Here is a 25,923-nt window from a genome sequence, read left to right on the forward strand (position 1 = left end):
GTGTCTAAATCAGAGGCTCATTGCACTTATAAATTGCTAATTTTCTTTCTGTGCTTGTTCAATCATTATTTTTAAATATTTAAAAAAGTAAATCAGTTTACTGATAGTATGTGAAGTTTTAATATGCTGTCTCACCTTGCAAGGATCAAGTTTATTCTGTATGCCTACATCAAAAGCTTAGATTTATTCATTGAATCAAATCCCATATCGGAATTGCTTTTATAGAGAAATTTGCCGGATTCCACACCGACAGCCAATTATCCATAGCCTCAACAAATAATTGCTTGAGGTGCGGCATTATAATGCTCAAAAAAGAACTCTTATTCCAAATGCTTTCCTATGTGCTGTAGTCAAACAATGCTCCTGGGCTGACAATGATTTGGCTCACCAGGTTCTCATTTGAGGCAACCTGGTGTTACCCTAATTAAAAAGTCAGAAGAAAGAAATAGTTGCAGCCATACTGACCAAAGCCATTCAGGTCAAGGTGGTAGGCAAGGGAGCTGTAGAGAGGCTATAAAATAAGGACAGGTAGATGACAGAGGCCAATATTGAAAGTATGGGATTTACCGAATAAGCATGAAGGTGATGAAAAGGTTGATGGCAGACAAGGCAAAACGCTGGTTCAAAGCACATAGTCAAAATTGTGGAAGCTGATGAGCATATATTGATTACAGAAAACACAGGAAGGGGGAAGTAGTAGTAGTAGTAGTAGTAGTAGTAGTAGTAGTAGTAGTAGTAGTAGTAGTAGTAGTAGTAGTAGTAGTAGTAGTAGTAATAATAATAATAATAATAATAATAATAATAATAATAATAATAATAATAATAATAATAATAATAAAGTTGGAAGGGACCTTGGAGGTCATCGAGTCCAACCCCCTGCTCGGGTAGGAAACCCTACACAATTTCGGACAAATGGCTGTCCAGTCTCTTCTTAAAACTTCCAGTGTTGGAGCTTTTTAAGAAGAGACTGGAAAGCCATTTGTCTGAAATGGTGTAGGGTTTCCTGTAAAGTAAAGTTAAAGGAGACATTCAGCCTTGGGAGAAATGGAGTTTAAATGCTGACTGTCACAATATGAGAACTACAGCAGCTACACAATCTTGGAAAAGAGTACAGTGTTTATTTACTGTGTTCCCCCAAGGTAGTCCAAAGAAACTTTTTGCCTTTGAATCCAAAGGGTTGAACAGCAATAATGTTACATCAAAGAAGTGTGAAATGACATACTTATTTCCAGATTCTACAAATCAGATGCTATAGGCCTCATTAATTCAAAATTTAACTCTCATTTAAATTAAATGTTCTTTTATAGTAAGAAATGATGGCTGACATACTAGACTCTTCACCAGAAAGAACTTAAGTAATTATTTCTTTGATGTTGCTAATGTGTCATTTTGAGAGATTGAGCATTTAGTAGCCAAAGAGTTCAATGGCCACAGTTTATTATCAGTGTATAGCAAAACCTGTTTTGCTTAACATATCTTCAGAAAAAAAAGTATGAATTATTTTAAAGATGTTATATTTGAGTTGACCTACCTAGCTTCTTTGATCTATACCACAAAAAACAACGGCCATGCCATTACTATTTGTAACACATTTCACAAATGTATGCTCCTATCATAAGTGTCATATATTCTCTGGCAGCTGTGAAAAAGGGAATTAACATATGGTGGAAAATTCTCAGCAAAATACCAAGCTCTTATGGTTTAAATTCTTGCTATAGTCAATCACTAATTGTATTTTTTTTTCCAAAAAAATTCCTTATGTTATCCTTTTATCAAATCCCTAGCATTCGGGAGTATTCTTTTCTAAACTCTTTAAGAATGCTATTAACAGAATAATCCTGTAAGGTAGGTGAGGTGGAGAGAAAGTCCCAACAGTCTAACCCAGGGGTGATACAGGCTGGATGTATCATGGCGAAACCGCACCCACCCCATTGTCAACAATGGAAAAAAAGTCACAATACGTCGCAACATGTCACGTGATGTTGCGAGTTTGACACCCCTGGTCTAACCCAACCGTCAACATACATTGCGGCTTTGTCCCGAACTGATAAAAGTAAGAACTGTTGTAGTCCACAGATGTCAACCCTTTAAGGTAGCCAAGTCAGGAAACAGATACCACCAGGATTAAAGGAACCCTACTTTATTGTTGTAGGGATGAGTAAGAGAATTGTGAAAGATTGCTAGCATTTCCCTCTGCCCTCTCTTAAACTAAGCAGAATCAAGGCAGGGTTATTTTGGATCTCTTCCTCGAAAGAACTTTCTCTGGTGTTTTTCCTCCCTTAACGGCTCATCCATCACTTCATCAAGGTCAATTCCACATTCCTTTGAAATAGATGAAGGTTCAACTTAATGGGGAAAAGGAAGATAAAATAAACTCCAGAGATTTTTGAAGTAAACAATGAAACCTATTTAATGGGATTGCTAAAGAAAACTGTCTCCACCCTACTAGGGTTGATGACATTTATTTTAAACTAGATGTACCCGGCCACACGTTGCTGTGGCTCAGATAGGTTAAATGTTTTTACCTGTCACAGGTGTGACATCTATATAATAGTAGGTATATAAAAACACGCGCGTATTCGAATGCAACGTTGTGTCAAAATTTCAAAGCAATCGGTGAAGAACTTTCGGAGATTTAAGATTTTGAACAAACGAACATTTACATTTTTATTTATATATAGATAAATAGATTTTAAATAGAACTCTCCACTACAAAAAGGCTGATGCGACAATGCTCTACAACTGATACACTGTATACATATCATTCTTAATTCTAGAAGGCATGCCATTTAGAATAGAAATTTTGTATCCTTATATTGCACTGCTATTTTAAAAAAAACAAGCTAGTACAGGCAGAACTCTACCTTTCTTTTAAATAACAGCAGATCTGGAGAAAAAAAATTGCATTAATTCAGTTCCCAATATATCATTAAGAAAGAGAAAGCATAAGGTAACAAAGAACGGAATTCATGAAAGGCGTAATTAAGATAGGATTGCAGAGGGCAAGCAGACCTGGCATCCATACAGTAAGACTGAGGGCTGACAGTAAAAGACTTTACTGCTCCCAGATGCTAAGTAGATTAAAAACAAGCGTTCAGAAAGAAATTGTGCAGCTCACTCAGAGCTAAGAGCTCTGCCAAATTCATAGAGTGCCTCAGGCTTCCATCCATGAGGGAGGAAGAGAGCTGAGCCCCAGAGCATCACTTCAAAAGTTTTTCTCTGATTGGAAAAATCGAAATGGGAGGGAAAAAAATGGTTCCAAATGAGAGCCTGAAAAAAAGAGAGCGCTTTCAATGAAATTCTTCTTAGAAGTGAATCCAGTTCTATTCGCAGCAGACAATTATACAGCACTTCTGTGCATACAAGGGTAACACACCTTACAGCCTCAAAAAAAAAAAGTCAGAAAGTTGAAATAGAGACATAGGTCAATTTGGCTTTTTTTTAGAAGCTACCAGTTGTAAGAAAGCAATGCATACCCAGCATATATCAAGGGCAATGGCCATAACAAGCAGGGCGTGCATTCAGTAGGAGATTGTACTAAATTGCAACTTGACTTTGAAAATGGAATTTACCAGCATTTTATGACACCAAGAGCAGAAGTAACTCTGTGGAAAGACAGAACACTAGCTATGGTGAATTCATTAAAGGCAAGCTCCATTACGGGCATAAGTCAATGACTATCTGTATATGCTAAATCTAGGTCAGGGGTAGGCAACCTTGGCTCTTTTATGACTCGTGGACTTTAACTCCCAGAATTCCTGAGCCAGCATGGCTGGCTCAGGAATTCTGGAAGTTGAAGTCCACGAGTCATAAAAGAGCCAAGGTTGCCTACTCCTGAATTCTAGGGCATAAAAAGGTAGAGGAGAATCTGGAGTGCTATGGTCCATGGGGTCATGATACGACTTAGCGACCAAACAACAACAAGGGTAAAATGTATTCAACCAACCTAATGATAATATTTGTTAGCATATTAAGGCTACCTATACTTTGAAAGTTATTCAGAGGTGCTTTGGAACTTGGATAAATACAGCCCTCTCTGAAACTACTTGGCATAATTAAATGAACAACAGAGAATTAGTGCATTCACATGAAATCTGAAATGGCTTTCCTCTATTTTTTTTTCAAAATGTGCAGCGCAAAGTCATAATTTTTATAATGTGTCAATCAGACTATATATGGATTCCCCAGCCTAGAGTATAAGCCAATAAATCAAACAATGCTTATTTAAAAATGAAGGGGGGAAAAAAGCTCAGGAGATTGTGATGCATCATTACATTCAAGTTTGTAGAACAAACAAGACAGTATATTTCCTAGTTTGGGGATTTTTTTCAAGGTTGTATAAGCTACATATAATTACACCAACACACACACACACACACACTGTTCTAATATTACATTTTTCTGAATCTTCCTTGCCTCCCAATTTCAGTCTTGCAATTTTTGCTTTGTAAAAGGAGCTTTTTACAATTTTCTACCATCAATATTCCCACAGTATTAGAGCTAAGGCAGAATTATGGACATACCATATATACTTGTGGATAAGGCAAGGATTTTAGGTTCCAAATTATAGCAATTGGAAATTGGAATTGCTTTATCTATGGATGGGCAAGTATGTGGTAATGCTCTTTTAAAGTATCCAAAAATACTTGCAAATAAACCAACCCAGGGTTAAGCTGACCCTTGAATTTTGAACCAAAATACCACAAAAAGTGCATCACCCATGACTAATTTAGTTATAAAAAATTAAAAAAGGAAAATGTTGAGGGTCAGCTTATCTGCACGTCACAATTTTCAGGGTATCTAGGCTACAAATTTGACGGTTTGCTTAGCAGCAGAGGGGTTTAAAAGCATATATGGTATTTTTATGTTGCTGTTTTTAATTGAAGAAATTCTGGGGCTGTCCCTTATGCAAAGAAAACAACCACATTTCAAGAATGCAGAAATTATGGTACATGCATACAATCTTACCTCATTCCTTCAGTTGACCTATTCTGATAATTACGGTAGAGCTGCGGGATACCCACCATGGCTTCAATGAAAACAGCAAGGAAACCCAGGGTTTCAACAAAGATACTGGAGTCAAGGGAAAGGTATGTAACGCATCCTGTTACCCCAGTGAAAGCCAGAACGCACTGCACATAATCTGCAAACTTGTTCCAGTGCCAGAAAGAGTTCAAGTCAAAATCTGAAAAACAATGTTTATAAATAAATGAAAATCAAAATGGACTTCCAAACATGAGAGGAAGACAGGATTATTTGGAAAGTTTAAGGAAACTGTCATTAAAAAAACTGTCATTAAATAAACTGAGGCGGTAACTTATACAATTAGATCACTGATAAATCATAAGGTTATAACAATAGGGCGAGAGGATGATGTGGAAAAATTAAATGTATAATGCAACTCAAACTGAAAACTGCCTTCGTGAAATATTGCAGTGCAAGCAGTTACATAAACCATGATCCGGAATATCATTTGTGCAAAGTCTGAAGTTGTGGAGGGAGGGAAATAGACAACATTTGTCCTCCCAACAAAGGTTGTCTCACAAAAGCCAAGTTTTCTAAGAATCCAAAGCCATCCATTCAGAGAACAATAAAGAACAAGAAGTCATGTTAAAAAAGCACTAGGATCCAATGGCTATGGTTGTGCATCAAAGCACACAACTTCCATCAAAATATTTTCACAGGATTCGGAGAATCTCAGGGTTGATTCTTCCCTATTGATTATTTTGTCAAGAAGAAAAATATATTCACCCTGTCCTGAGAATATTCATCCCTTTTCTGGGACTGGGACTTGGGTCACTGTACAAATTAGTATCTATCAATGAAATGGGAAATCTTCGCTCCCAGTGATGGGAGGCCTCACACTTTCTTCAGCCATTAAATTATCAGTCGAGAATGATGGGAGCTATAGCCTTAGGCATTGAAGGTTTGGTATAATTTACTGCAACAAGGGTTGATTCTCTAGGGCAGGGGTAGGCAACCTTGGCTCTTTTATGACTCGTGGACTTCAACTCCCAGAATTCATAAAAGTCATAAAAGAGCCAAGGTTGCCTACCCCTGCTCTAGGGTAAAGGAAAAGCAAAAACATGTCAAAAACATTGCTTTTCTAGGGACTTGTGATGATAGATAGATAGATAGATAGATAGATAGATAGATAGATAGATAGATAGATAGATAGATAGATAGATAGATAGATAGATAGATAGATAGATAGATAGATATTCCGACTTCTTTCTTCTAATCTCCTGGGATCAGAGCAGGTGGCTGCACCTAACAGTCTTTCCCGATTCCTAGGAAAACTAAGTAGAGATGGACCGGGTTGGAATTTGAATGGGAGAACCCAAGCAAATCCCAGCCTTGTTTTTTTAAAAAAATCACAGCGAATGTAAAGATAAATTGCTTCCACATGGTGGCCAAGGAAAAACATGGATGTATCTATGCCAGTGTTTCTCAACCTTAACAATTTTAAGGCATGTGGACTTCAACTCCCAGAATTCCACAGCCAGCAATGGTGGCTGTGGAATTCTGGGAGTTGAAGTCCACATGCCTTAAAATTGTCAAGGTTGAGAAACACTGATCTATGCAGTCAAAGTTAACTTTTAGGGCGGCGTTTGGGACGAAGACCACCTATCTAGATAAGCCTGACTTCTTTGAGCCCCAAGATAAACAGCGATTCACCATCTTCTGATGTTGCAAATGAAGTTAAGTGGCTGAAAGGGAAAGGCAAGGTCATGGAAGCTCCCCTGCTTCCTGCTTTTGTCTTAACCAGAACAGAGGAAAAAACGAAAGAATCTGAGGCTGAAGCAGCCTTATCAGAAGGCTGCAAAATTGTGTAACTTTTTTTATAGCAATCCTGACATTCTCTTGCTTGCATCTGCTGCAGCAATAAAAAACATTCTTTGCCATTGCAAGCTATCTTATTTGCCAGATAAAGATAGGAAAGCTTTACTTTATTGCAAATTCCATCTCCCACCAAAATAACTGGGACATAAAACAATTCTCTGAGAACATTAAAAATAGAAATCATTTATTATCTCTTCTCTATAAGCACTGCCAACCGAGATTAATTGTATTTCAGCTATAATGAAAGCCTCACCCCATAATAGACTGGTCCACAACTGTTAGCTGAGAGCAATAAGCCATACTCCGGTGTGTTTGCAAGATAAAACCGAGCCTGATAGATCTGAGGGAGGATCAACTTAATTCTGTCAATAATGTATGAGAGCAGTATTCAACTGGCACAAAATAGTCCTGTACTTGTGCTTCTCCCAAAAGGAATTTATTCTAATGAAGATGAAGACCAAGCATTACATATTTTTAAAGAGAACAGGAGGATATTGAAATCCTATCCCCCAAACACTACATTTAATCAATGATTAACACTGCTCTTTGTTTCTTATTCAGACAGAAGAGATGATGAATCCAGTCTGCCAGAGATAAATGGCAAGAGGATGAATATGTATAGAATCATTTTTTCAATTTATAGAATCGTTTTTCAATTCACCACACCTAAACAATGTAGTATGTTATCAAGCCTTTATGCTCTGAGGGATGCTTTCATTAAAAGGATTTGCTTATTCAAATAGGACTCCTTTAGAAAATAAGGGGAACCTTAATTTAAATATGAATTATCTCCATGGTATGAAGTTCAGATTAAGGGAACAATCTTCACTATTTAGTAATTTAGTTCATTCAAGTGGGAATAACAGTTTCTTCAGGTAACTGCAGAAATTAAATCTATCTATCTGTCTGTCTATCTAAAATGTATCAGAACTCTCTCTCTCTCTCTCTCTCTCTCTCTCTCTCTCTCTCTCTCTCACACACACACACACACACACACACACGCCATAACAAAGTTGATATTTCAAGATAGGAATAAGGGTGATTTCTTCTGATATTTTTAAATGGCAATGAGAAAGCAAAACTCAATTACTTTATCAGGGTCTAACTTTTCCATCTACATCTAAGCCATAAAATGTGATTAAATTAAGCTAGATAAGGTTAAATTAGGACTCCGATGATAAAACTGAAATTTTGTTACATCTACCCTACCGAAGATTTTAAGTTCTAAGAGATTAGTAGAAAAGTCAAGGACATCAAATTAGGATACAGGAAATCATTTCTGTAGATCAGGGGTATCAAACTGCCAGCCCGTGGGCCGGATGCGTCATGCCAAAACCGCACCTGCCCCATTGCCAGCAATGGAAAAAAAGTCACACTACGTTGCAACACGTCACATGACATTGCAAGTTTGACATCCCTATTCTAGGTTATCCCCCTCCCCCCACAAAATTCTTAAGAACTGTTTGAATTTTCACAACTCAGAATTAATATATTATTCACATATAAATAAGACGGGTCTTTATTTTTTGTTTGAAAGCCATAAAACAGACTCTATCATGTTTTTTGTCTTTAAGAGACATCGGATCACTCAGCTGGGAATGGATAATATCCATCAGAAAGATGATCAAATGTGGTTTCTTTCTGAAAAACATATTTTCTCTCACCGTTCTATAATTAGCAAGTGTAACTGTCATTTTAAAATGAAAATTGAAGGAATGGAAAACTGAAGAAAAAATTAAGTTAGAAATTATGACATCTTTCCTAAGAGTAAATTTAGATAGTTTTGTCAGGTAAGAAATTTTCAGTGACCATTTCCCCCTCGGAAAACTAAAACCCTGCATGATATCTTACGTTAAACAAAACTTTGAACCTTTTTATAAGTTAGCTTCTTACTTCAAATATTGATATGAGATTTTATAGTAGAGATTAGGAAAAGATATAAAGTTACCTAAGAGCTTAACCACGAACAATTTGCACTACTTATCTATTGTCACTAATGATCCAAGTCTAATGCAGCTGCTCTGGTTTTCATCTTTTTCAGCTCTTATATAAAAAGAAGAATTTAGTATTAAGCTAGATACACCCATGGAATGATCAATTGGTTGAGTAAAGATTATGTATGTGTTCCCATTTTTACAGCAGAAAAGGTAATTTCATCAGGCTTTAGTTATCTGTCCAAATGGCAGTGTTCAAGCCTGTGTGTGGAGGGAATTCATTACCAAATTGGAGAAGGGATCAAAAGATAATTAAATGTAGTAGTACTACAGCAAAGACATATTCAATTTTTTTTGACAGATTTACAGGATTAGCATTTTATTTTTTATATATCTCATCTTCATGGAGGAACATGTTTCTGTTAGCAAAGGAATAAAGGAATAAAATTGTGGCTAGACATAACAATAAAATCAACAATCTTTAAGAACAATCGTAAAAATATTTCAATAAAAAACAATATAAATCTGGAAGTCTAATTTTGGGATATTTGTTATCCTATTAATGCTGACATGTTCTCCACTGCTGCCTAAAAAAAGATGGGGGGCAGCTGGGAATGGGAAAGATGGGGGGTTCCTTGAGAATCAATTCCATAATACGTATGATACTATTGAGAGGTTCCAACAATCACTCTGTGAGTTAAAGTTTCAAGTTTCAAGTTTCAAGTTTATTGTATTTATATCCCGCCCTTCTCCTGGTGGACTCAGGGCGGCTTACAGCCAATTAAAAACAGAACAATTGATACAATATACAAAATTAAAACAAATTAAAAGATATATATAAATAGATATATATAAACTAGGGGTCTCCAAACTTGGCAATTTTAAGACTTGTAGACTTCAATTCCCAGAATTCCTCAGCTAGTGGAAGTTCACATATGTCTTAAAATTTCCAACTTTGGTGATCCCTGAGCTAAACCAACCTGCAGGAAATAGCTGAATGGCACTAGGTGTATCAGTTTTTCAAATATTAAGCTTCTAAGCCTTATTTAATTTGCAGGAAACATTTTTTCAATCATCTTCCAACAATTTACAAAACAAAACAAAATCCATCTTATATGCATACTTTCTACAGAAATAGCAAAGTGCCAGCTCAGTCCACTATATGTTCCTCTGCAATTCCCAAACATGATGGCCACAACATGGCCACAACCACAACATGACATCCCAGAGATTCCCTGCCCCCTTCACTTAATTTTGAAGAAACGTTTAACTTTCAAACTAACCTGCTGAAAGCAGATTTCTACCCTATTCGTATTGTTTTAATATCATCGAAGAACTACTTCTCTGAAGAAATTATAATGCTGGGAAAGGCAGAAAGAAATAGAGGATGACCAGATGTAAGGTGGATGGATTCAATTACAGCAGTGATAGGTACCGCATTAGAAAACTGGAAGGACCAGCTTGGAGAACAGAAAATCCTGAATAAAATCTAGCAATGATTGGCAAGAGTCAACATGGAGCTTGATTACACCAAATCAATCAATATTGTCATTTCTGCAAATTCCTCTGGACTTCATATAGATGTCCTCAGAAAATAGGCCTCTGAAGTTAACTGAAAATAATAACTAAAAATAAAGATATTTCAAGACACTGCTATTTTATAGGATGCCAGACTTCCTTTAAAAAAAGCAAAGGAACATTTTACAAACTTAAGATAAATGGAGTATGATGTTTAATTGGCATCTGCAGGCATCAGCTTGCCTCTACATAATTCTCAGCTTTATTTAATCCTCATAATAACCTTTTGAGGATAATTATTGATCCAATCTCAGAAAACTTCATGATTGAGTGTGCATTTAAATCTGGCTCTCCCAGCCCTAGCCCAAGTGATAAAAGGTGATTATCTTAACCTTACCATGTGGTTTGATATGAAAACAGAAAAATAAATGTTCACAGTTTAACTTGAAAAAAAGACCATGCAGAATCCTTCCCATTTTATCAGATAATTTAAAAAATCTGAACTCCTGTGGCTTATTCTGTGAATTACAGTATGTTCTGCCTTGTGCAAGCATACTGATGTCAACAAATTCAGCACTCTTCACACCAGGACTGCTTGTCCTGTTTCTATAAGAGCTGGAGAATTAAGAAAAAGAAAAAAGTCGATGCCATCAAATAATTTTTAATCCAATGACAGCGTTAGGGATCCTACTTCCTCATTGCCAATGGAAAAATAATTAGGAAATATCTAGGAAAACTATATTTAAAAAGGTGGTAGGTGGGAACACGCCTCACTGATAACACAAACTAATGCCAAAAGTGCAACACCCCCACCCAATGTGATGTTAAATGTTTAACCAAATCCAAATTCTTTAAAATCAAATACACCAATTCTGAAAAATTGCAGGGAACTAAAAGTAATTTAGAATTATACATTTGCAACTATTTTCTTCTAATGAGTAAACAAAAATAATCCAGAAGATTTTGCACACATAGGCTTTATTGATTTGACAGCAAACAACAGAAAACAGTAAAAAAAAAGTAAGCTTAATGAGAAGAAAAAATAGACTTGTCTTCATTCTACTGCTGCTTCAGCAATTCTTCCTTTGACATGTATTTATTTTAAATATTAACAATGTCTATCTTACAAACACACAAAAACCACCTACAATTGCAATTTCCTAGAAAATAGACCATGGTGTTTATTCTTACCGTTCTTTCTAATTTTCTTAAACCTTATAAGACCCAATAACCTGAGTAAATGATTCTAATGCTCAGAAGCAAACAAAAATATTACAGAAACCTTTACAATATTGTCATTCAACATAACCCACACCCATGTAAGTGTGCAAGTAAGCACTACTGTGGGTTTTCATGATTTCCAGTAGTCATTTGCACATTGAGTTCTTGCTTCTAAATAGATCAGGGCTTAAATATTTCATGGGACTCTTGTAATATTTTGGAAAATACAAGCTGCTACAGGTCTAAATTCTCTGCAATGAAGCAGTCCTTAGAGCTAAAAAAAAAAAAAAAAGGAAGGTACATCTTGGAGTTCCTTAGTTTTAGTGACTACTGTATTCTGCATAAAAGCTACACAAATATATCTGATATTAAGATGTAGGAATACTGATAAAACTCACTTCCTAGGTCCTGAATAAGTGCCCTGCTCTTTGGGGTTGTTGTTGTTTTAAGCTTGAAATCATGACCTATTTACAAAGATTCTTAAAACATAACTCACCTACCCCTCCTCCCCAAATCAATGAAAAAGAAGAAGTGGGTAACAAGGTAGAATAACACCACTACATTAAGAGCAATGGTTAGAATGCAGTATTACAGGCTAACTCTGCCCACTGCCTGGAGTTCAATCCTGACCAGCTCAAGGTTGACTCAGCCTTCCATCCTTCTGTGGTCGGTAAAATGAAGACCCAGATTGTTGGGGTCAATATGCTGACTCTGTAAGTCGCTTAGAGAGTGTGCTGTAAAGCACTATGAAGTGATACATAATTTAAGTGCTATTGCTATTTATTTTTATAAGTACAAGTTTCAGTTTTTGAGTTCAATAACTACCCAGATACCACCAGAGTCTGTTGAGATAAGGCAGTGATGGCAAACCTTTTAGAGACCGAGTGCCCAAACTGCAACCCAAAACCTACTTATGCATCGTCGGGTGCCGGGTGGGTGTGGCCCATTGGTGGGTGTGGCCCATTGGCTGGGCGTGGCTGCGGTGGTAACGGCAGACAAGGTGGGATTAAAAAGTTCAATCAATCAATTCCAACTTTGCAAGATCTTTTTTTCCCCCCCAAGTTGAAATTGACTGATTGAACCTTTTTTTGTTTTGCACACGGTGGTGGAGGTCTAAAGTGAAAAGGTTTTATAAAACCCAGCTGAAGGCCTAGGACTGGGGCGACGGCACGTGTGCCCATAGAGAGGGCTCTGAGTGCCGCCTCTGGCACCCGTGCCATAGGTTTGCCACCACTGAGATAAGGCATTCGGGAATGATTGGGAGTTCACCGCACCCCCCAACTTTTTGAGAAGCAAAGTAAAACAGCTGCAAATGCAAACACAGCATTTTTTTAAAAAGAGAGAGAGGGGAATAAGCCTTTTAATTAATGAGGGGGAAAAACCCTGGCTGCCTTTTCTTGTGAATTATGTACCAATTTCTTGTGCTGCATCTGCTTCTGGGTGAGGGTGGAGAGGAGAAACCTGGGAGAAGAAAGCTTTATGACTTTCTTTTTTGCAGACAAAACCGGAATTGGATGCTGGAATAAAGAATACTTTCTGTTCCATGCACTGCATGAAGTAACGTAATTGCAACCATCTTCCAAAATCATATGCAAGAAATAATTTCTTCGAGGACTCCATGCGAAGCAAAACTGAAAACCTTCTTTGGCATTCATTTGTTATGCTGTAGTTTGTTTTGGTCCAAGCTGCCCGTGTGGTTGTATGTATTTATTGTTCTGCATTTGTAAGCCATCCAAAGTCTGTGGGAGTGGGTGGCTATTACAATAATAATAATAATAGTCAGTGTGCTGAGAACTACATCCTATGCAATTTATTTCCAGGCTTTTTCTACGGGATATTTCAAATACCTTAAGAGCGAAGAAAAGCTAAAAGAAGCCACTGAGGCTTTTCACTTATTGTTTGTGCAAAAGCTTTTGTGGGTCTGCTGGGAAGAGAACATATGGCCCAAACCATAGAAAAATACTGATGCATACCTAAACATAATGCAACAGAAGGAATCAAAGAAAAACATTTATGAACGTCTATGAATGAATAGAAAACTTCTACAACTTAGAAGGAACTTTTGTTTTCTATCTTTTTTTTTCCATTTTCACAGCTGGAGAGGTAGTTTGGTGTAATGGTGATGGCCTAGGAAGCAGGAGATTACAGGTAGTCACAGGTAGTGACTGCTCGAAGTTACAACAGCACCGAAAACAGTGACATATAGTCAGTGGTGGGATTCAAATATGTGAACAACCGGTTCTTTGTGTGGATGCGCTTCTGGAAGTCCATTCTGGGCCTGAGCAACAAAAGTTTAGCTACCAGTTCGGCCGAAGTGGTGCGAACTGGCTGAATCCCACCACTGCGAATGGTTGTTTTTGACACAACTGTTGCAGCATTCCAAGAGTGACATGATCAAAATTCAGGTGCTTGGCAACTGGCATGAATCTGTAATGGTTGCACTGTTCCGAGATCATGTGATCACCATTTGTAGCCTTGCCATCAGGCTTCTTACAAGCAAAGTCAATGGCGGAAGCCAGATTTGTTTAATGACCACATGACTGACTTAACAAATGCAGCAATTCGTTTAACAACTGTGGCAAAAGGTGATAAAATGAGGCACAACTCACTTAAGAACTGCCTTCCTTATTAACAGAAATTTTGGGCTCAACTGTGGTTGTAAGTCAAGATTACCTGTATTGGTTCTAGGCCTCCCTTAAGATTGAAAACCAGTTGGGTGACTTTGGGCCAGTCACTGAAATTATACTTTACTAGCAACAGAAACTTTAAAAAAAACCAAAATAAATGTTTAGACACCATTCCTATTTTGACCCTTAGATTATATCTATAGTGGTACCTTAAACTAATAGTAAGATCCATTTCAGCACCTTTCACACATATTTACCAATATATAACATTACATAGCTAATTTTGCATTTTTTTTTTATCAGAGGTTGCCAACTTTTTTGGCACCAGAAATAGGTTTTTTGGAAGACACTTTTTCCATGGACTGGAGAAGGGAAGAGGAGCAGATAATCTAGACCCTTGCATGCAGAGTTTTGCTCACCTGCCGCTCATCTTCAGCTGCGTGGCCTGGTTCCTAACAGGCCACGGACTGGTACTGGCCCATGGCCCAGGCTTTGGGACCCCTGATTTACATTATTTAGGAGTTTAATAAATTGCTGCCATCCAGATCTCTCCCTATGAATTTGAGCTTTGAATTATTTAACATTCTTTTCATACTAAGTACCAGGGGTAATGCTTGGACGATAGCCAGAGGTATAAATAATGTCTAATAATTTTCACCTGCTCTATTTGTGTCCAAAATCTGCTCCGGAAGGTTGGGAGATCCTTTAGGACAGGTCTGGGGATGCACGGCAGGAAAGAGAAATCCCATCAGGCAAGCAAAAATCCACTTGCATGATGCTAAATGAATGCTACATTTCCTAAGAGAGTGCTGTTTGCTTTCTGGTCAATTATGACCTAATTGTGCTGAACCAGATAAAAAGCAGCAATTCCACTTGATTAAACCTGACTCTTGTCCAAGTCCCACATAAAGCAATGGCAAAAACAGATTTTAGAATAAAATATGGTACCTAGTTGAATGAAGTGCTGTCATTCTATTGTAGGAGAGTCTTTCAAAAAGCTCCCGGATTTTCCTCAACACAAGCCATTCTTATTTATTTATTAAATTTATACCATAAGGGAAATGTTGGGGAACACCTCTTAAATACTGCTGAGTATTAAAGTAAAATAGATCCTAGAGAGGAGCCAAATGCAGGAAAATATATTGCTGGCTGATAGAAACTTTAGGTCCCTACCCATCCATCGAGAAACCTATATCTCATTGTATGTATCTGGCTGCATTTCCCCCTGGATTGTATATATATGCTGTACCTAGGAGAGTGTGGATCAGCTCTTGCAACAGAAAATCCTCTTATCCCAACCCAGTCCAGTAGCTGACAACAGCAGATTGCAACATTCCAGGATTCCCAGCTAAAAAAGAACATCGCCTTTCCAAAAAGAGGGTTCTTCCTACAAAACGTCAGCTACTAATCAGAGAGAGAACGCGAGTATAAAAAATCACACTGCTAAATCATTTATGTAGCTCTCCATCCACAACCACTATAAGTATACATAATAATTAAAGCTTAGTCAGGATGATAATGTCCTCATGGCTATGGGTCATACTAGTTGGGAATTACGGGGCATCTGTGCAAAATATCTGGATGGCACCAAATTGTATAAAGTTGCATACTCTAAATAAATTGTATGACATTCCTGCTCTGGGGGAAAGGGGAGTTCAAAGAAAATCAAGCAGAGATTTATTCTGCCTTTCTCACCAAAGCTACTTCCAGCTAACTTTTTTGCAAGGATCCCTGAACCCCGGAGAGCTTTTTTTTTAATGAATGGATGGATATTTATAGTCAAAGCCACCGACTTTCATTTATCATATCACGCCATGTACCTGTATTACAAATGTTTGTTCCTTGAAGAATTTTTCCCATTTAAAAAGGTTTAAGCTCTCTACAGTGTTCTTAAATCAAATTAGAAAACCAAGTCATATTTTGTCCCAGAATAGTAGAGTAATGGGAACATCTACAATCCGTGCAAAGGCAGACATTTTACACCAAACCCTTTCCAACCTGGTTTCCTAGAAACTGCAGGACCTAGGATTTCTAGGCACCATGGACGTTGACTGAAGGTTTAGGAAGATGCAGTCTTATCATCTTTGAAGGAAGTCAGGTAGAAGAAAAACAGATACAGCCTGTTCTCCCCACTATACACTGTATTTATTTGAAATCAATGGGTAAGAGATGACCAGGCGGAGCCCGAGGGCAGGGTCAAGCACATCATCAGTTTGAAGTCATTACATTCCCACAAGAAACCTAACTCCAGTGCCTCCCCCCCCCGTGAATTCCATTGACCCTTATCTAGCACCAATTTGGCTTTACCGTTAATAGATCATTCTCAAAAAATGGCTCCCGAGGACAGGAAGCACATTTACCAGAAGGCAAGCTGGATGAAATTATAACACTTCCTCTCAGGGTGCCTTGTTTTTTTCTGAGTCTACAGTACACTTCAAAGCAAATCCTGGGCTGTAGTCTCTCTCTCTCTCTCTCTCTCTCTCTCTCTCTCTCTCTCTCTCTCACTGATGGAAAATATAAAATCTGCCCGTCGTTTTCCATGAACAACTTTGAGTTCAATGCAGGGCTAGAGGCATTGTAAAATAAATATAAATTATTCACACAAGCTTCAGATTTTTGTTTGACACTGTTGTCATATTATGATTTTGAAATAATTCCAATATCCAGAACCACTTCAAACACATTTTATAAAACACATGGATGTTCATTTAAGATATTTTCACTATATATTGAATATCTTTTTCTTTCAAAAGTTCCAAATACAGAAAAAAAAATGCGGTTTCTTTTCTCATTCCCCTGGCTGCTTGTAAGTACATTTAACATGTCTAAATGTTTGCTGGACAATGATTCAATCACATCTCAGCTGTCAGAACATGCTTTTTTGCTGCACCTTCATACTTTCCCTTAAGACTTGAGAATTTTTCTATCTAATTGGAACAGACTGATGTTAATATTTTGAAAATCTAGTGGCACCCTCAAGTGTTCAAATATAGCAATTGCAGCTTTGGTAGCATTTTCAGATACAGTACTCAAACGTTTTCATCTTGGCATAAAAGCTCTTTTGTCCAGACTAACTTTTTATCTAAATTGTCCATCTCCAAAAGTATGAATCTTTATCACTGACATCTATCATAATCCATGCATATTTTTATCTACAATTACGCCCCCTGGATCAACCCATACACTTACGGTATCTACATTATCTAGTGCAGGGCTTTTCAACCAGTGGTACGGGTACCACCTGTGGTACATTGGCACCTGGCAGGTGGTACGCGAGCATCCTAGAAAAGTAGCGGGGGAGGGGAATGAGCTGAATCAGTGGCAGCACCGCACAAGCCTGAGCGAGAGACGGCTGGAGCTGCAGGCCTGTCAGGGCTCAGTGGAAGCGCCAGGATCAGCGCTTCTTCGGGGCTGTCAGGGCTCAGTGGAAGTGCCAGGATCTGCGATAGGCTCCAACTGGAGCTCGGCGCTGATCCTGGCGCTTCTGCTGAGCCCAGAAGAAGCGCCGATCAGCTGGAATGTTGCAGCATCTCCAGGGTCTTGTGATTTACATTCAGATGCTTGGCAACTGATTCATATTTATGACGGTCACAGTGTCCCAGGGTCATATAAAGTGACCAAAATCTGCTGCAACCACCCAGCAGACGGAGGGGGAATAAAAACCAAGCACCCACCCCCACCCCACCCCCGCTGCCAATCCTCAACAGAAATGCTCACAACAATGAAAACCTCGGACAGGAGGAAGAGCGCAGCCGGGTGGGCAGGCAGGTGTCTTGCTCGGCTGTGGCTTCGGGGGCACTTTCTTCAGTGCCATTGTAACTTCGAACAGTCACTAAGCGAACTGTTGTAAGTCGAGGACTACCTGCACTTCATCACTTTTTTCCTCTTTTTTTTTGGGTCATCAGTTTTTTGACACCTTGCTAGGCGACTGGTGGTACTCGGATATTGCCATATCCTAAAAGTGGTAAAATGGGTGAAAAGGTTGAAAAGCCCTGATCTGGTGCAGTGGTGGGATTCAAATATGTGAACAGCCGGTTCTCTGTGTGGATGCCGCTTCTGGAAGTCCATTCTGGGCCTGGGCAACAAAAAATTAGCTACCGGTTCTGCCGAAGTGGTGCGAACCAGCTGAATCCCACCACTGACCTAGTGGCTAAGGAGATCCAGCAGTGTTAGGCAACCTGGTGCCCTGCAAATATTTTGGCCTGATATCAGACCCAGCTTACATGACCAATAATGAAAGACTGTAGACGTTACAGCATTACATGGTTATTTCTCAGACATTTCCACTACTTCCGCTTTATTAAACAAACCGCTTTGTTAGGAATAAGTCTAGGATAGTCCATCCCCTTCTGTCTTCCTACACTGGCTGGAGGAGAAAATTCTCAACAACATAGGTCAGGAATTTCCCAGAAGGACCATGCTTGGCAGAGATACCTAGCAGATGATGAGGCCAATTAAATTCACCATTAGTATTTCTTCAGGCTTCTTTTGCTTTTGGAAACTGTCCAACTTTTCCTTCCTGAAAAGTTGGAAATGGATACTACCAGTAACAACAGTGCTATTTGTATTCCATCTTTCATATATTTTAACTATGATGCTCTCAATAGTGCCATCAAATCCATTTCCATGGGTTTTTGAACAAATGCCAATATTTTTAACATGCAGTGCAATTCTTTCTTCTTTTCTATTGCTATTTCTTCTTCAGCAAGTCCTGTACTGTATGTAGAACATTTGTCATCCTACCAGGTCTCAACTATACCTTTAAATTATTTATTGCCCTATAATAAAAATCCAAGCTCATTCCATTTAATTTCTATAATCCAAACTTGAGTATGTAGATAATTAAGGCAGTGAACTTTATGAATTAATGCTTTTTCCTGATTTTTCACTGAATTAATGCTTTTTCCCAATTTTTCACTGAACCATTTAATAAGTTCTAGTATAGTTATTTCCATTCACTCTTCATTCATTCTTGTTTATAGATTTTCCAAAATTCAATGTAAGGTCCTTCTGACCAGGTTGCACATGATTTGGCCAAGCACAGCAGATATCCAATCTCTCCTAAGGAACCACTGCTCTAACACAGTGTTTTTCAAATTTGGCAACTTTAAAATCTGTGGACTTCAACTCCCAGAATTCTGGAAATTGAAATCTACACATCTTAAAGTTGCCCCGTTCAGGAAATACTACTTTAACAAATCATTTTCAAAATTCTTCTTTCCCTCTCCATCATCTTTCATTAATTGAAGAATGTATGAAAATACCTACCAAGCTCTCAAATATTCCAGTTTTCTTCACAGTCCAAGATGTGGTTAAAACTGATCTTGATAGTTATCACTTGTTCTGATATAAAAGAGCAGGAAGGGATATATGCAATGGTGGGATTCAGCCAGTTTGCACCACTTCGGCAGAACCGGTAGCTAATTTTTTGTTGCCCAGGCCCAGAATGGACTTCCGGAAGCAGCATCCACACAGAGAACCGGTTGTTCACATATTTGAATCCCACCACTGGATATATGTCAATCGGCTTAATGAGTCATAGCAATTTTCTCTCATTCTCGGCTCTGCTCCCAACTGTACTTCATGAGCAGTGAATCCAGACAGCACATATTTGTTCCTCATAGTAAGAAGTCATCTTCTTTGTCTTTTTGTAGATAGCAATTGCATTGTGCTGCTATTCAGCTGTCCAACCTCTCATCTTCTGTCTAGCCCAGCCTTTTGTTTCTTCCTTGCAAACTCAGAGGGCCTTCTCCGACAGCTTATTACTGAATTCCAACATTGTAGATTATCTTCTGTAAATACCTCTTGTTTCTCTCACTTTTGTTTGTTGGGCTTGCGGCTTTGTTTGATTCTTATTCTTATGGATCATTATGTTTTCTTTCAGTTCCCGTTGTTCTGTTTCTTTTATTTAAATCTAATAAACCTTCATCCTGCCTTACAATTTGAAGCATGGTTTTGCACTATTTCACTTTCCAGCACAAGCCTGCACTTGCTTCATAGACGGCTTGTTTTGAGACAAAAACACAAACCTGCCACAAGTATTTTGGGTCATGCACGCATAATCAGATCTGTTCTTTTTCACTTCTGTTTCTTAACCTAGAGAAATGTTTTTGGACCTTCTTGTACTTACCTAAATTCTTAGGTTGGTCATGTACACAACGTCAACTCAGAGGGGAAATTAATTAGGGGCTTCATACTTGAACTTCCCTGCTATAGCCAATGGCCATGACCTTACCACAACTAAGAAAACTGTGATAACACTTGTACCTGTGATACCTTACTTTATCACTATTATAAATATACAATGTTTGTCCTCTTTACTTTAAATGGGCAAAGATAATCCTTGCTGAATATTATCACTGATCCAATATCACATTTTACTTACACAGCTGAAGTTTCAAGAGAAAAAAAATGATAAAGAACAATAAGTTAAGGCAGGGTACCCAATCATAGAGCACTCTAAGAGTAACACTTCCAGTCTGAATAATCAATAAACAATTCCATTGGTGGCTTGGGGAGATGTAATTCTAATCTGGGGAACACTAAAACAGAATATGTTTTCATTCCACTCCCTTTTTAAATCATCTCTTTCTTCTTCCAGTTTCAAGATGCAAACTCCATACAATTAAAAGCTAGAATGAAACCTCAAAGAACCGCATGCTGAGCAAAATCACAGCATTGGATACCAAAGACAAAAATTGTATCCTATAATTGAAAGAGTCCTAGTTCAATTTAACAGAACTCTGTTAGAAAAATCACAATTCTGACTCGTACTGTTTAAACTGGTTTCCTTCAGAGCAATAAGGAATGGAAAATACAATAGTTACAGAGACAGACTAGATTCTACCATTAGTGAAAGTAGGACCCTGCAAAATAGGGCAACAGTACTGAAATATTCATACACCAACCAATTAAGATATTTATATTTAATCTTGCATTTTTAAATAAGATTTCCTCTAGGTAGGCAAACTCATATTAATCTATGCAAAATGATAATTAGATTAACATTCATAATTGGAAACTGGCTGGTAATTTTAACAGATGGGAAGGAAGAATGAAAGGACATTGTTATAGGAAGTGTGGGGCAGTGAAATGTCAAATACAGGAAAAGCTAGAAGAAACCACCTGGCTGGCTTTAAATAAGAATGGCTTCCCCCCCCCCCAAAAAAATAGCAAGTTGTTAAAAAAAAAAGACCATCTTTACCATTTCAATTTAGCATCTATGTATCTGATCTGAACTGATAACAGCAACAGTAATTTTCTCCCCAGGTGAATATGCAGCAATAATCCTACTATAGGAAATATTAGAAAAATAATTTCCTAAAAATTTCCTATTTTTTATTAGAAAAAATAAATATACCATCATCGCTATAATAATAAATGTTAATATTACCACATAACAAATCCTTATGGTCAAAAATATTGTGCCAGGTTGGCAGTGGCCAAAATGGTGTATTTTGGAATTTTTTCCAAAATATTCCAGCTGGGCTACAGTTCAGCAGAACAGCACTCTGACATATTTTGTTTATTCTGCTTCAGCCAAAATCTTCAGGCAAAGATGACACAGTCAGTACATCTCATCCCTCTCGTCTCTTCGCGGCTTGGGCTACACCTCATCTGCTGATTTTTTCCTTTTTCTTTTCTCCCTTTATCTCAGTGGTTCTCAACCTGTGGGTCGGGACCCCATTTCGGGTCGATCGACCATTTCACGGGGGTCGCCAAGCAAGGCTGTCCGCCATTTTTTTGTCCGCCATTTTTCCCCCTTTTCCGGCGGGTGCCTTACCTCCCTTGGGCTGGGCCAGCTGGTGGTCGGCCTGCTCCGTCTCTGCCGCTTGCCAGCTACGCCTCGGCCGGCGCAGGGGGCGGAACCACGCATGTGCGGCGCTCCTGGGCAGGGAAAGTCCTCAACTTACAACCGGTTGGGTAGTCCTCGACTTACGACCGGTTTAGTCCTCAACTTACGACCGGTTTAGTCCTCGACTTACGACCGGTTGGGGTCGCGGCATTAAAAAGGTTGAGAACCACTGCTTTATCTCTTCTTTAGCTACGGTACCAATGTCTTGCATTCAAGAGTAGCATACTGAACCAGCCATCTGCCGCCTATCGTCCCAGCATTCTTTTCCTTATCTCCACTCAGCCATGTTAATGTCCTTGGCCTGTTCCCTTTCTCCCCCAACCCCCCAAAACACAAGTTTGTGAGTTTCAGTCTAGATACAGACCATCCAGAATAGTTGTTCTGCATATGAAATGCTTGTGCGGCAAAATTTTATACATCCCTAATTCAAGAGGTGCTTTGAAATGTGCAGGACTCTGCTTCCAGAAGGATTCTTCCCAGCTTCTTATCTATTTTCCATTACAATTTTGAAAGTTCGTAAAGCTTTCACCTTAGCCAGGCTGGATGCGTTGCCCTCGGCAGTCCTTTTTGGACGGTTTAAGGGCATTCCTATGCACCTTCGGTTGTGTCCATGTGGTGATGGCTCTATAGAAACCCTAAACCACATGCTGCTTCATTGTTCTTTATATAAAGACTCTAGACAGATTCTTATATATCCGATATTGAAGAGGTTTCCAGGTAGGGGATATGAATTTTATCTAAAGTTGCTACTTTCGGATAAGGATCCGAAAATATCAATTCAGGTTGCCCAATTTTGTGCCACCATTTGCACAATACGCCACACCATTATCAAGGTCTGGAAAATTTTAATATAATGTTTTATTTTGAGAATTTCGGATTATATTACATTGATTGTTTGATGGTTTTATATTCTGTAAATATGGAAGTAAAATTGTCACTGTTGTTACATTTTGATTATGTCTGGCCTTATGGCTGTAATAAACAGATTTTTTTAAGTGCAGGACTACAAATGAAGCTCTTCTCCTTCAGTCATTAAAGCAGTCATGTTCCTTATGTGGCTCCTATATGAGGTTGCTTTGGAAGCTGTTCCTGAGTGTTTCTGCATGAACGAGAAAGAAATGGCTGTGCGTGTATGTGCACACAGACCCAGCCAAAGCAGATTTCAAATCAACTATGCATGCAAAATATGCAGTTTTAACAATGAGATGAGAGAGGAGCTTCGTTTGCACTCCCATATATTGTGAAGTATCTCTTTATACACTTCTATTATGTACAGATCCCAAATGAAGCAGAAGGTATCTATCTTTTGGTGATGATCATTACCAGATTTGAAACTCCCCAGAGTGTATACAACTGGAAAAAAAATGTTGTATATCAATATTACTACCATGTAGCATAAAGCAGGATACTAAACACTAAACAGAAAAACTAAGTAGAAAAAAAATCAAACTAGCCAAATCATAAAAATATAGTAACTTCAAAGCATGATGACAACAAAACAAGAGACATCAAACAAGTACTTGTTCTCCATTCATGTAAAAAGGAAATTAGCTTTAAAAGCTAAAGACTTGACAGAACAACTACCTAAATTAACAGTTCCTAACCTTGATTCTATAATCTCAACCACTGGCACTGCTGAGTAAGGATTACAAAGCACACTAGTCAGCATCTGGGTTAAATTTAAGTTAGAACCCATTTAAAAAGCTAATTGAGAACAAAGCACAGCTTTATTAGATGAATCATGTTTAGCCATCAAACAAAAATGCAACTAACCCATTATAGCATTAACACAGAACAACTTACTCAGGTGCTAACAACTCTACAATAAGAAGTTTGTGCACTGTCTCTTGATTTAGAGAAAGATTCTTTTAAGATAATACATCAAACGCTATTTAGCTGAATATTCTTTCTTAGAGAAATTAAATGACTAAGACCAACAATTCATCAGTTTTTTTAATTAGCTCTGTAAATAAGCCAAAGGCTTAATGAGAACAGTAATCTGCACTGGAATTCATTTTTATCTATTACTCTTGCATAGATAAGCCTGACCAGTATTTTGTTTCTATTTGAAAAAGAGATACTGTAGCTGCTGCCTGGCATTATAACAATTAGATTTCTGAATAAAGCATTTAGATAAAAGCTTTGTACTGCTCTTCTTGGTAGTGATGATGGAGACAATTAAGGACAATAAGTAGTTTTCTGGACAGCTGAAAGGGAAGAGGTTCAGTTTCTGCTCTGAAGTTAATGCCAAATGACTATTTCAAATAATCTATCATTTTTACTCTCCTTCAATTTATATAAACCAGCGGTCTCCAACCTTTCTGGCTTGGTGGACTGGTGGCAGTGGCGGCAGCAACAGTGTGGGGAGAAGAGGGGGTGATTTCGTGTGCATGCGCACCACTTTCACAAACACAGGTGTGCATGCGTATGAACACACTCACCCGCCACTTCTGGGGCCCGATTCTGAATGGCTGCAGCTCGGCCCTGGCCTTGGCGACCCTTTATATAAACCAAATATTCTATAGTTCTCCCAAACCTCTGAGTCCATGAGGCCATTATAAGTTACTATCTAGCACATCTGGAAAGCATCACACATTACACGGTATCCAAAATCCCTTTCAGAAAAGCTACATTTCAAGGAGTCATTTCTTGTGGCATCTTTTTCAACAATGATTCACCAAGTATTGTCCGAAAACCCCTTTGGAAGAGTTCTGTATTCAGTTTCTTCCACATGGCAACACAATGCTGAGTAAAGACAAATCTCCAAAGGCATCATTTTTCCATCCCTGGAAGTCAGTACTTCTAGCTATGGCCTTCTAACCTTCCCAAAATGGAGGGCAACCAACTGCTTCTTCTGGCATGAATAGTCTGGAAAATTCTAGTGGCACTAAGCCATACCACGCTTGATATATGAAGATCAGACCTTTAATCAGCACTCAGAAGCTAAGAGATAATCAATACATGTAATCAACAAACAAGTGAAATATAAGCCAAGAAACCATACCTTTGAACAACCAGACCACTGTACAGGAAGTCCTCAACCTATGACCACAATGGAGCTCAACATTTCTGTTGCTTCGCAAGACATTTGTTAAGTGAGTTTTGCCCCATTTTTTTTACCTTTCTTGCTACACTTGTTAAGTGAATCACGGCAGTTGTTAAGTTAGCAACATGGTTGTTAAGTGAGTCTGACTTCCCCATTGACTTTGCTTGTCAGAAAGATCGCAAAAAGTGATCACATGACTCTGGGACACTTCAACCGTCATAAATATGAGGCAGTTGCCAAGCCACTGAATTTTAATCACGTGATCATGGGGATGCTATAACAGTGTGAAAAGTGGTCATAAGTAACTTTTTTCAGTGCCGTTGTAACTTCAGTCACTAAATGAACTGCTGTAAGTCGAGGACTACTTGTGTGTCTGATATTTGAAAACAGCCACATGTGCATTTTAATATGATTATTTCAAGATGACAATTATTATTTACAATTTACTACTTGCAGTTTCCACACAATAGTTTTTATAATGCTCAGCTGGTTGGGAAAACAACACTCCAGCTTAGAGAAAGCACTGATTATGTATCATTATTTAAATAAAGAATTAAAAAAACCTAAAACTAAAACTAAACCAATGGAAACTTTAACAGGAGTGGGAAATCCGGGCTCTGGTCCTTTCTTAAGTACAAAAGCCAGCTGGATGGTTTTGAACCAATTCTTATCCCTAGGCTGAGAAGTCAAAAAATATCTATCCATCAACTCACAATGCACCATTGTGATAGGTTAGCCCATAACCTTCATAGCTGACTGAGGAATTCTGGGAGTTGAAGTCCATGAGTCATAAAAGAGCCCAGGTTGCCTACCCCTGGGTTAGCCCATAACCTTCAAAGGAGACTTTCATTTTGCAGTGCATTGATTCATAAAATACAT

At 38.3% G+C, this 25,923-nt stretch overlaps 1 protein-coding gene across 1 annotated transcript in view; it reads right to left on the reverse strand.

Moving 5' to 3' along the window:
• Positions 1 to 25,923, reverse strand: part of LOC107287414 (PQ-loop repeat-containing protein 1-like) — a 50,772-nt gene that overhangs the window by 19,771 nt on the left and 5,078 nt on the right. The window contains exon 4 of the mRNA XM_015815927.1: positions 4,969 to 5,185. Within this exon, the coding sequence (XP_015671413.1) occupies positions 4,969 to 5,185 (217 nt within the window). The remainder of the gene's footprint in view (positions 1 to 4,968; positions 5,186 to 25,923) is intronic.

The sequence above is a fragment of the Protobothrops mucrosquamatus genome, unplaced genomic scaffold, assembly GCF_001527695.2.
Source record: "Protobothrops mucrosquamatus isolate PMUCROS unplaced genomic scaffold, P.Mucros_1.0 scaffold386, whole genome shotgun sequence".
Classification (NCBI taxonomy): Eukaryota; Metazoa; Chordata; class Lepidosauria; order Squamata; family Viperidae; genus Protobothrops; species Protobothrops mucrosquamatus.